This window comes from Hemiscyllium ocellatum, chromosome 46 (genome assembly GCF_020745735.1).
Source record: "Hemiscyllium ocellatum isolate sHemOce1 chromosome 46, sHemOce1.pat.X.cur, whole genome shotgun sequence".
Classification (NCBI taxonomy): domain Eukaryota; kingdom Metazoa; phylum Chordata; class Chondrichthyes; order Orectolobiformes; family Hemiscylliidae; genus Hemiscyllium; species Hemiscyllium ocellatum.
The window spans coordinates 11,340,333-11,353,000 of NC_083446.1; the positions used below are offsets into that span (position 1 = coordinate 11,340,333).

At 51.6% G+C, this 12,668-nt stretch overlaps 1 protein-coding gene across 1 annotated transcript in view; it reads right to left on the minus strand.

Moving 5' to 3' along the window:
* ppp2r5b (protein phosphatase 2, regulatory subunit B', beta) overlaps positions 1 to 10,438 on the minus strand; it is a 31,006-nt gene extending 20,568 nt beyond the window's left edge. Inside the window, exon 1 of the mRNA XM_060855526.1 lies at positions 8,281 to 10,438. Within this exon, the coding sequence (XP_060711509.1) occupies positions 8,281 to 8,440 (160 nt within the window). The 5' untranslated portion in view covers positions 8,441 to 10,438. The remainder of the gene's footprint in view (positions 1 to 8,280) is intronic.
* Between the last annotated feature and the right edge of the window lie 2,230 nt (positions 10,439 to 12,668).

Below are 12,668 nucleotides of genomic sequence, written 5' to 3' on the forward strand. Positions count from 1 at the left end.
CTATACCCGTACCACCCTCTGGGTGAAAACATTGCCCCTGGGGTCTCTCATATCTTTCCCCCCCATGCCGTAATCCCACGCCGTCTAGATATGGACTCCCCCCCCCCCCCCCCCCCCCTACCCCAGGGAAAGGACCTTGTCGACTTAACCTATCAACGTTCCTCATGATTTTCCCCAAACCTGGGAATTTGCAGCTCTGATGTGTGTGGTCAAGATACAGATTGGGCCTGGCTGGCCCAGACGTCTTCGAGTCACACAGCACTGAAACCAACCCTACGGTCCATCCAGACCATGCTGTCCATAATCCCAAACTAAACTACTCCCACCTGCCTGCTCCTGGCTCACGTCACTCCAAATGTTTTCCTACTAATTTTCTTAAGCCTTTTAAACGTTGTAACTGTAGCTGCATCCACTACTTTCTGGGAAACCCAACCTTTGGAATTGCACACTCACTCCAGCTCACTGCATTCCATTTGGTGTTCCCCTGAACGTCCAAGTTGCACTTCCTTCAAGGAGCATTCTAACAGGAAGTTAGATCATCCTCAAGATGTCCCACTGCATCATGATGTGACAGTCTTCCAATTCTCTGGGATCTCTCCAGGACCTGAAATCCCTGGAAGATTACTTTTGGAAGGCTGTGCTCGATTCTGGTCTCTCCGGCTATAGGAAGGATGTTGTAGTACTTGAAAAGGGTTCAAAAAAGATTGACAAGGATGTTGCCAGGGTTGGAGGGTTTGAGCTACAGGGAGAGGCTGAACAGGCTGGGGCTGTTTTCCCTGGAGCGTCGGAGGCTGAGGGGTGACCTTATAGAGGTTTACAAAATCATGAGGGGCATGAATAGGGTAAATAGACAAAGTCTTTTCCTGGGGCGGGGAACTGAAGAGGCAACTTTTTCACACAGAGGGTGGTACATGTCTGGAATGAGCTGCCAGAAGAGGGCAGCACAGTGGCTCAGTGGTTAGCATCGCTGCCTCAGCGCCAGGGACCCGGGTTCAATTCCCGCATCAGACGACTACCAGTGTGGGTTCCCTCCAGGTGCCAGTTTTCTCCTACAATCCAAAGGAGTGCAGGTTAGGGTGGATTGGCCGTGCTAAACTGTCCCATAGAGCCCAGGGATGTGCAGGTTAGGGTGGATTGGCCATGCTAAACTGTCCCATAGTGCCCAGGGATGTGCAGGTTAGGCTGGATTGGCCGTGCTAAATTGTCCCATAGTGCCCAGGGATGTGCAGGTTAGGGTGGATTGGCCGTGCTAAATTGTCCCATAGTGCCCAGGGATGTGCAGGTTAGGGTGGATTGGCCGTGCTAAATTCCTGAAGGGCTGATGCCCGAAACACTGACTCCCCTGCTCCTTGGATGCTGCCTGACCTGCTGCGCTTTTCCAGCAACACATTTTCAGCTGTGCTAAATTGTCCCATAGTACTAGATGCATTAGGCAGGGTTAAATATAGGGTAGGGGAATGGGTCTGGGTGGGTACTCCTTGGAGGGTTGGTGTGGATTTGCTGGGCCGAATGGCCTCTTTCCGTACTGTAGGGAATCTGATCCAAGTGATGGAGGCTGGTACAATTACAGCATTTACAACACATCTGGTTGGGTATGTGAATAGGGAGGGTTTAAGGGTTTTAGTATGGGCCAACTGCTGGCAAATGGGATGAGATTAATTTGGGATATCTGGTCGGCATAGACCAAAGCGTCTGTTTTCGTGCTGTCCAGCTCTATGACTCTACAACACCCTAGAAGTGAAAGAAATGGGTCAACTATCTTCTTTTCAAACCACGACCCAGTCCATTTCCAGCTTTCTCTCACACCAGCACTTGCTCCACATCTCACAATGTTACTGTGGCAACTTTGGAGTGGGCCACTCAGCCCTTCACATCAATACACTCATAGCTGATAGCCCCATTCAGTCGCCTGTTCCTGGGTTTCTCCCCACACCCTCTGATCCCTTTAGCCCCAAATCCTTCCCAAAAACCATTCGGTATTTCTCTTCTGGGCCAGAGAATCCCACAGGGTCCCCCCCCACTCTCCAGGTGAAGACATCTCTCCCCCTCACCAGGGCAGAGCAGCACAAAGAACGGCAGCTTCCGGCTGTGAGCAGGATTCCAGGCTAACACCAAACCACAACGTGACAACTGACAGATGGAGCGTCATCGGCAGCTTCCGAAAATACCAGCCACCTCCGTGAGCGAGACAGGAAACCACCATCGGCCCTAGGGAGATCAGAAAGCTAGCCCTCACACTGACATCCACACCCAGGTAGATGATGCAGGGGGGCACTGCTCGAGTCTGGGGAGGGGGATTTGAGGGGAACAAGGTCAGAGGTTGCTTACTTTCAGAATAAAAGAGTCGAGGGAGCTTTACTCTGTATCTAACCCCGTGCTGTCCCTGTCCTGGGGAGTGTTTGATGGGGGACAGTGTAGAGGGAGCTTTACTCTGTATCTAACCCCGTGCTGTCCCTGTCCTGGGGAGTGTTTGATGGGGGACAGTGTAGAGGGAGCTTTACTCTGTATCTAACCCCGTGCTGTCCCTGTCCTGGGGAGTGTTTGATGGGGGACAGTGTAGAGGGAGCTTTACTCTGTATCTAACCCCGTGCTGTCCCTGTCCTGGGGAGTGTTTGATGGGGGACAGTGTAGAGGGAGCTTTACTCTGTATCTAACCCCGTGCTGTTTAACGGGGGACAGTGTAGAGGGAGCTTTACTCTGTATCTAACCCCGTGCTGTTTAATGGGGGACAGTGTAGAGGGAGCTGTACTCTGTATCTAACCCCGTGCTGTTTAACAGGGGGACAGTGTAAAGTAACATCTATCAAGAGTAGGGTTCAGAGAGTTTCAGAATGTATTTGAGACATAAAACACATTGGTGTCCTGCAGTCAGGTCTCATTGCTTCCTTCACTCGCTGTGACCACCCCCAGAAAGATTGAGCTTAACATTTACAAGTGATTCCAGTGCAGCTGATGGTCAATGATTCATACTGGAATGGTAGTGTCCAAACCTCTGAGCCTGGATTCCAGACCCACCTGCTCTACAGGTGTGCAGTAACATCTCTGAACAGATCACTGAAAAACATCTAAGACAGTACTCTGTAAACCATCGGCAAAATGTGGGTCAGCTACATTCACAGTTCCCTGCTCCTCAGTGGCAGCTGACTGCACTGTGACAGGAAGGACAACATATCACACAGCAACCAGCCAAACAATTCCCAACCTAGTTCTAATTCCTTCTCAAAGCCTGGCAGCAACCCCCAAATCTAATCCCAATGCCCCACTCTCTCCCCATAGCCCTGTATCAATCCCCAAACTAATCCCAATGCCCCACTCTCTCCCCATAGCCCTGTATCAATCCCCAATCTAATCCCACTGCCCCACTCTCTCCCCATAGCCCTGCATCAATCCCCAAACTAACCCCACTGTCCCACTCTCTCCCCATAGCCCTGTATTGATCCCCAAACTAATCCCACTGCCCCGCTCTCTCCCCATAGCCCTGTATCAATCCCCAATCTAATCCCACTGCCCCACTCTCTCCCCATAGCCCAAAATAACCCCAACCTAATCCCACTGGTCCTCTCGATCTCCACGCAGCCCCCCTCTATCCTCAAACTATTAATCCTCATACTGTTCCCGCTGAACCCTCACTTTATATACACCTTTAACGCTCCTCCCTACTGTCGGGAGTGTGTACTGTTCCCACTGCGCTAACTGTCCAAGGCAGGTCACATGCAATAGCATGACTTTTAACCGCACCTTTAACGCAGTGTCTGACTAAAGTCAGCAAGCGACACACAAAGGCAGAGAGCGCGTGTTCTGAGGGCTTGGCTCAAGGGAGCACCGCAGAAGCTGGGAGAAGTGAGTTGGGAAGGGGATTGGTTCCCTATCCGAAGAACAGAGGTACGATGGGGCTGCGGGCAGGGCTGTGGTGCCGTGGAGTAATTTGACAATAAGTTTGAGCGCTTTGGGAATGGGACTTGCTTCACAGGACAGTGAACACATGGGCTTGGACCAACGGGATGTGGCAGGAGTAGGACGTGGGGCAGTCAACCTCTGAACGCCTCCAGAAGGGAGAACATGGGAGGTTGGGCTGAATTCCCAAGTTACGGATGAAGGCTTCAGTGGGATTACTGTCAGGAGACGTGACACAGAGAGAAGTCTACAGCACGGACACAAGGACCTTCGGCCCATTGAATCCGTACCGTTTCCAGTGTTCCGAACTGTTCTAACCCCATTTCCCAGCACTAGGCCCGTAGCCTTGGCATTGCAAGTGCACCACTCAACCCTTCTTCAAGGCGATGAGGGTTTCTGGGAGGGCTGAGTCAATTTCGGAAAAGAAACCTCCCAATCGATGGAGGATGGGTTGTGCCATTCAGTGGTGGACTTTGGTCAGAATACCACCGTCTACAGGCGTGACACAGAGGGGCAGGGGCAGTTGTTTTTGAGGTAGGGGTGGGGATTGGTTCTGGAACAGCGGCCTGAACTGGGCGGCATAGTGCCTCAGTGGTCAGCATTGCTACCTCACAGCACCAGGGATCCAGGTTCGATTCCACCCTCGGAAGACTGTCTGCACAGAGTTAGCACGTTCTCCCCATGTCTGCGTGGGTTTCCTCCGGGTGCTCCGGTTTCCTCCCACAGTCCAAATACGAGCAGGTTAGGGTGGATTGGCCAGGCTAAATTGTCCCATAGTGCTCAGGGATGTGCAGGTTAGGGTGGATTGGCCGTGCTAAATTGTCCCATAGTGCCCAGGGATGTGCAGGTTAGGGTGGATTGGCCGTGCTAAATTGTCCCATAGTGCTCAGGGATGTGCAGGTTAGGGTGGATTGGCCGTGCTAAATTGTCCCATAGTGCCCAGGGATGTGCAGGTTAGGGTGGATTGGCCGTGCTAAATTGTCCCATAGTGCCCAGGGATGTGCAGGTTAGGGTGGATTGGCCGTGCTAAATTGTCCCATAGTGCCCAGGGATGTGCAGGTTAGGGTGGATTGGCCGTGCTAAATTGTCCCATAGTGCCCAGGGATGTGCAGGTTAGGGTGGATTGGCCATGCTAAATTGCCCCATAGTGCCCAGGGATGTGCAGGTTAGGGTAGATTGGCCGTGCTAAATTGTCCCATAGTGCCCAGGGATGTGCAGGTTAGGGTGGATTGGCTGTGGGTTACAGGGATTTTGGGGGTGGAGGGGATCCAGTGTGGACTGAATGGCCTGTTTCCGCACTGCAGGAATTCTACGAATCTACAAAGAGAAACAACAGCCTCCAAGAGGAACCTTTGAAATTATTCGTTCGGAGGTGGGAGCCGCTAGCTGAGCCTACACCTGCTAACCGTCCCTAGTTGCCCCTCAAAAAGGTGGGGTGGGGTGAGCTGCCTTCCTGAACAACTCATCTATTGACAGGAAAACCCTTCCTCTCGTTCACTAATGTTCTTCAGGGATAGAAACTGCCATTCGTATCTGGTCAGGGCCTACACGTGACTCCAGACCCGCAACAACGCGGTTGACTCTTAACTGCCCTCTGGGCAATTAGAGCTGGGCAATCAATGCTGCCCTAGCCAGTGATGCCCATGAATAAATAAAGGAAATAAACATTTCATGGAATGCTGTTCACCCTATCCACCTGCCTCATGGTTTTATAAACCTCTATAAAATCACCCCTCAGCCTCCAATGCTCCAGGGAAAACTGCCTCAGTGTCTCCCAAAAGCTCAAACCCTGGCAACATCTCTAAATATTTTCTGAACCCTTTCACAACACCCTTCTGATAGGAGGGAAGTCAGAATTGCTCACGGGATTCCAAAAGTGGCCTAACCAACGTCCTGTACAGTGCAACACGACACTCAGAAAAGGCCAATTCCTTCCATTCACTTGCTGCATCTGCCGACTAACTTGATTATAGTTTTTTCCACACCTTGCTGTTACGCTGAGCTGGCTGGCCCCAATAGCCCAGCGATAACCAACTCTGTGCATCCACGCACTGGAGAAATGACCTGCAGATGCACAAGCGCGCACACAGAGCGAGACAGCCAAGCGCCAACCGTCCAGCCCTACCTTTGTGTGAGTCAGGGCAAAGGGCAGGTTATTTGTAAACCCAGACTTTATACTCGGAGTTCAAGGAGCCCCCCAGCAGTCTTAGGAAAGCATACTCCAGTGCTGAGTGCACAGAGGTCGGTATGAAGCAATACCTTAAAGGGGGGGGGGGGGGGGAATGGGGGGGGGGGGGAAGAGAAGAGTTGGGGGGGTGGGTGGAGAAGGGGAGAAGAGGGGGAAAGGGGGAAGAGGGAGAGAGACAGACAGGGGAGAAGAGAGACAGACGGTAAGGGGGAACAGACACAGACGGGGGGAATAGAGAGAGAAAAACAGACAAACTGGGGGGGGGGAAAAGAGAGACAGATGGGGAGGAGAGACACAGATGGGGGGTGGGAGAAGAGAGAGACTGACGGGGGAGAAGAGAGACAGATGGGGAGGAGAGACAGACAGACGGGGAGGGAAAGAGAAGAGAGAGACAGACGGGGGGGGGGGGGAAGAGAGAGACAGACTGGGGGGAGAAGGGAAGGAGCGAGGGTGGAGCAAGAGGCAGGGGCGTAAGGGGAAAGGACTTGAAGAGGGCAGAGGGAGGGTGGCGCGAGGAGTTTAATCTGAAGGAAAAGCTGGGCGTGTTTTTTTTTGAAGAAATCAGAATCCTTCCCATGCAGTTGCAGAGCGAGGGCCCGTGGTTAATGAGGACAAGGCTGACTTACGGTATCAGGCCGTTCCTCACAGGTAAAGACATATCCAGAGCCCAGAGCTCCGCACCGGGAATCCCATCCCTACATCCCAGCAGGAAACAGCGCTGCTGCCCTCACCCCCACCCCGGGCAGGGCAATCCATCCAACCCTCAGTAGCCTCTGGCCTCGTGGCACCAGGTTCAAGCCCCCCACCCCCCCTCCAGCACTTAACCTCACTCCTCACCCACCTTACCCTCCTCACGGTGCTGCCCGACAGGTGAATAGCCAACACATAGCACTCCCTGCTATTCCCGGAGCGCGAGAGTGACCCCTGACCACTCCTGGGTAGAAACAGCGGCCTCTGGAGTTGAACTGACCAGATTGGGACCCCTCCCCTTCAAGATCTCCTCATGGGTAGGGGAGGGGTTGGGGGATGATGGCGCATCCGGACTGCAAGCCGTGTAGTGTAGCTGGGGGCCCGGAGACCGTCTCGAATTCCCCACCTTCCCAAAGGATTGGGGATGGCAGCGAGTGACGAGCAAGACTGACCAATCGCCTGCGCCTCCCCTCACCCCTCCCCCAAGTGACCAATCCGATGCTTGACCCTTGGAGGGGCGTGAATGCCAAGGAGCCAGTGTGACGCTTAATGCTCTGCCCACTTCCCCAGCCCAAACACCACCCCCTCACCCGTTATGCCAACCTGAGAGGGGTGCCACAGGAAACGCAGGATGACCCAGGAGCAGAAATGAGGCCGTTCAGCCCATCGGGTCTGCTCCGCCATTCGTGCCTGATCCTCACCACCCTGTTTCCCAACTTCTCCCTCCAGCACCCTTCCTGCCTCACCCACTCAACCCTCCTTTTTGAGACGCTCCGAATTATCCCAGAGCTCGGGCACCCCTTCCCCAGGCATGGGGAGTTGGGGGGCAGAAACGCTGGCATCGGGTGACCCTACAGAGGTGTATAAAACCATGAGGGGCGTGGATAGGGATAGATAGGCAAGGTCTTTTCCCTGGGGTTTAGATTAGATTATTTACAGTGTGGAAACAGGCCCTTCGGCCCAACAAGTCCACACCGACCTTCCGAAGCGCAACCCACCCATACCCCTACATTTACCCCTTTACCTAACACTTCGGGCAATTTAGCACATCCTGACCTGCACATCTTTGGATTGTGGGAGGAAACCAGAGCACCCGGAGGAAACCCGCGCAGACACGGGGAGAACGTGCAAACTCCACACAGACGGTTGCCTGAGGCAGGAATTGAACCCGGGTCCCTGGCGCTGTGAGGCAGCAGGGCTAACCCACTGTGCCACCGTGCCTCCAGGTGGAGGGGGGAATCCAGGGCAGAGGATTAAAGCAAAAGAGGTCACCTTTTCACCCAGAGGGTTGTGCGTGTGTGGAATGAGCTGCCAGAGGAAGTGGTGGAGGCTGGTACAATGACAACATTTAAGAGGCATCTGGATGGGGACATGAATAGGAAGGGTTTGGAGGGATATGGGCCGGGTGCTGGCAAACGGGACTGGATTAATTTCGGATATCTGGTCAGCACGGACAAGTTGGACCGAAGGGCCTGTTTCCGTGCTGTACGACTCGACAAAGACACTCACCTTTCAGGAGCGGCAGGGGGGTCAGCTCCACTTGACTGCTCTGGTACCGGAACTGGGATGAACCATGCGACCGGCGCTGCCGGGCCCGGCGCACGGATTTCCGGCTGAAACCGTCCACCTTCTCTGCCGCAGTCACCGGCGAGGTCACTTTTGGCTCCATCGGAAACGTCCCGAGCAAACAAAAAAAAACAGAAACCCCGAAAATTGAGGGAGTCGCACGGAGGAGGATGGACAGCAGCTTCCCTCCCCTCCCCTCCCTCCCCACCCTCACTCACTGGGAAGAGACGGTCTTTGGGGGCCCACTGCTCACTCCCCGACCGATCCCATTCCCAGCTTCCGGGGTGGAGAGGGAGGGGGGAGGGTGCGTGGAGACGCAGGGAAGTATCCCAAACTGGGAGGGCAAGGCGGGAATCTCCGCAAAGCCGGCCTCTCAGCTGCTACTATCTCCCGCGGTAAATCGGCGACGACCTCCTATTCTCTCCGGCGTTCCCAATTCCCTCGTCAATTTGAAATTCCAGAGAGGGGGGGGGAAAAGAAAAAGATTCCAGCGCTCCCAATTCCCTGGTGGTTCGAAACTTCCAAACAGGGGTTTCAACTTTCCCAGCTTCCAGGCGATTTCAGAATTCCAAACTGGAGATTCCCAACTTCTGGGCGACCCAAAATTCCAGAAGATTCCGGCGCTCCCGATTTCCTGGCGGTTCGAAATTCCGCAAAGGTTTCTACAGTTCAGTCCTCATCCTCCAATCTCCCTCACCTGCTTTTCCTCTTTCCACACTGGGATTTACGGCCAGTTTGGGAATGATTTTGGAAAAGGTGGCCCAGCTACAACCAGAGGTTCTTCCTGGTTGTACATTTACTTAGTTTCCTCTTCCAAGAGAATCCCTCGCCCTAGTTCCTCACTTCGGGCCTGCTCCACACTGCAGACAGTGCGCCCTCCTGCAATTCTCACTGTCTGGCAACCAGGAGGATTCCAGATCTTCGCAATTCCCGGATGCTGTCCCTGAGATCACCAGCACGGAGAGCTGGGATAATTCTCCTGGTGTCAGTCCTTCCACAGATCTTGGCAGTCCTTACAGCTGGGACTAGCTCAATATCCTCAGACCCATCGTCAAGATCAGCATTCAAGTTCCAATCCAGCAAATAGCTCAGTATTCCCTGTCCTAACGTGGCATTCCCAGTCCTGCAGTTAGGATTAGCTTGGTATTCCCAGACCTGTCGTTGACATTAACACAATTGCCTCACCCCTGTAACTAAATCTTCCCTCTCTTAGTTCAATACTCCCAATCTTCAGCTGTCGGTAGCCAATGGTAGGAATGGGGCTTGGTATCCCAATCCTGCAGCTGCGGGAAACGGGCACAATATTCCCAGTCCTGGATCAATGGGGAAAACAGGACTCAGTACTCCAAGTCCTCCAGCCAGTCTTAGTATTCCTTGTCCTCTTTGGGGGAGGGTGGTGGAGTTCAGTATTCCCAATCTTCGTACAGCAGTCAGGTTCAATATTCCCAGTTTTCCAGCAACCAGATATCCCAGCCCTCCTCCAGCAGCTGGGTTCAGTACTTCCAGTTCTGGGATGTGGGGCTCAGTATTCCCAGTTGTCCTGGTGTGGGGAGAGGGGGGGGGGTCAGTATTCCCACTCCTCCAGCAGCCGGGCCCGGTATTCCCAGTCCTCCAGCAGCCGGGCTCTGTACTCCTGGTCCTCCGGTAGGGCTCGGTATTCCTGGTCCTCCAGCAGCAGCAGCCGGGCCTCGGTATTCCCTGACCTCCTGGGGTGCAGGTCTCAGTATTCCCAGCACTCCTGCTCCGGTGCAGGTTGGGTGTTGCTGGCTCTCAGTGCTGCCAGGTTGCAGGCCACATTCCCAACTTGGTGCCTGTATTCCAGGGCCAGGGAAGATGGGATGTGTGTGGAGAGGGAGGGTGATGATGTATCCAGGCCCCTATCTTCCTCTGGTGTCTCCTCAATACAATGCAGCCCAGTGAGTCCTCGGTATCCCTATCTGTTGACGGTGACAGGGATGGGGATGGGGATGGGGATGGGATTTCTCCAGGCCCCTGCGAGATACAATGTAACACAGTGCACCCTCACTGTATCTATTGGCCAGCCCAGGGATGGGGACCCTGCCCTGTCCCCCCTCACTCTTTCCCTCCTCGATACAATGTAGCACTGCAGCCGCGCGCTGACACAATGTAACCTCTCCCCCCCCGCCCACGCCACGTGACACGCCTCCCCGCCCTCCCATTGGCCCGCTATATCCGGCTCCTGCGTCACTGCACTCGGATGATCTCATCGGCCGCCGGTGCGCAGCCGCAGGGGGGGTGGGGCGCCGCGGCGCCTGCTGGGAGGTGTAGTTCCCTAGCCTCAGCCAGCTGCTCGCCCTGGGTAGTTGAAGGTAAGGAGGGGAGGAGTTAAGGGGCCTCTGTTTGTCTGCACACACACCTTAAAACACACATACGTTACAACACGCATACATTAAAGCAGAAACATCTTAAAACTCACACATATTAAAACCTATACAACATTAAAACATATACATATTAAAACACACATGAAAACATTTGCACCTTAATAAATTCTTAAAAATATGTATACCTTTAAACACACAAAGCACTAAACAGGTACACGCATTAAAACATGTACACCTTATCACACATACACTTATATACCTTATAAACCATATACATGTTCGAAGACACATGAAAAGATATATACCTGAACACATACTTAAAACATGTATGCCTTTAAACACACAAAGCATTTAAACAGGTACATGCATTAAACACAGACACCTTATCACATATGTACACATTAAAACCTATATACCTTAAAACATACAGATTAAAAAATACATGAAAACATATGCACCTTAATAAATACTTAAAAATATGTATACTTTTAAACATTCCAGATGAAGGGCTCTGGCCCGAAACGTGGAATTTCCTGTTCCTTGGATGCTGCCTAACCTGCTGTGCTTTAACCAGCAACACATTTTCAGCTCTGATCTCCAGCATCTGCAGACCTCACTTTTTACTTGATACTTTTAAACACACAAAGCATTAAAAAGGTACATGCATTAAAACATATACACCTTATCACACATATACACATTAAAACCTATATACCTTAAAACATACACAACATTAAAACATATACATGTTCAAACACACATGAAAACATATGCACCTTAATAAATACTTAAAAGTATGTATACCTTTAAACACACAGCATTAAAACAGGTACACGCACTAAACATAAAAACCTTACACACATTAAGACCTATATACCTTAAAAAACATATATGTTCGAACACGCACAAAAATATATACACCTTAACACATACTTAAAAACATGTATACCTTTAAACACACAAAGCATTAAAACAGGTACACGCATTAAACATATTCACCTTAACCCACATACACATTAAGACCTATATACCTTAAAACATACACAACATTAAAACATACACATGTTCAATCACACAATTGAAACACACACACATTAGACTCATGGAGATTTACAGCACCAAAAATTGTCCTTCGGCCCATTGGTCTATACTAGTCAAAATCAATGACCGAATCCCATTTTTGAGCCCTTGGCCCAGAGCCTTGTATATCTAGATGTGGAGATGCCGGTGTTGGACTGGGGCGGACCTGAGGAAGGAGCAGCGCTCTGAAAGCTTGTACTTTCAAATAAATCTGTTGGACTATAACCTGGTGTTGTGTGATATTTAACCTTGGCATCACAGTTGCACATCTAAATACTTCTTCAAAGTGATTAAGTCTGAGGTGTTGCATTTTGAAAAGTCAAATGAAGGTAGCATTTCATGGTGAATGGTAGGGCCCTAAGGAGTGTAGTGAAAACCGAGACACCTTGGAACTCAGGTACACGGTTCTATGAAAGTGGAGTCTCAGGTAGACAGGGTAGTGAAGAAGGCTTTTGGCACATTGGCCTTCATCAGTCAGGGCACTGAGTACATAAGTTAAGAAGTTATGTTGAATGGATGAGGCCACATTTGGAGTTCAGTTTTGGTCACTGTGCGATAGGAAGAATGATCTTCAACTGGAAAGAGTTCAGAAGGAATTTACAAGGGCCTGAGTTATAGGGAGAGATTGGATAAGCTAGGACTCTTTTCGTTAGAGAGTAGGAGACTGAGGAGCGATCTTACAGAGGTGTATAAGATCATGCGAGTCATGGACAGGGTGAATGCACTCAGTCTTTTCCCCAGGGTCGGGGAATCGAGGACTAGAGGGCATCAGTTTGAGGTGAGAGGAGAAAGAATAAAAGGGAACCTGAGGGGCAACCTTTTTACCCAGAGGGTGGTACGCAGATGGAATGAGCTGCCAGTGGAAGTGGTTGAGGCGGGTACCTTAACAACATTTAAAAGTCATTG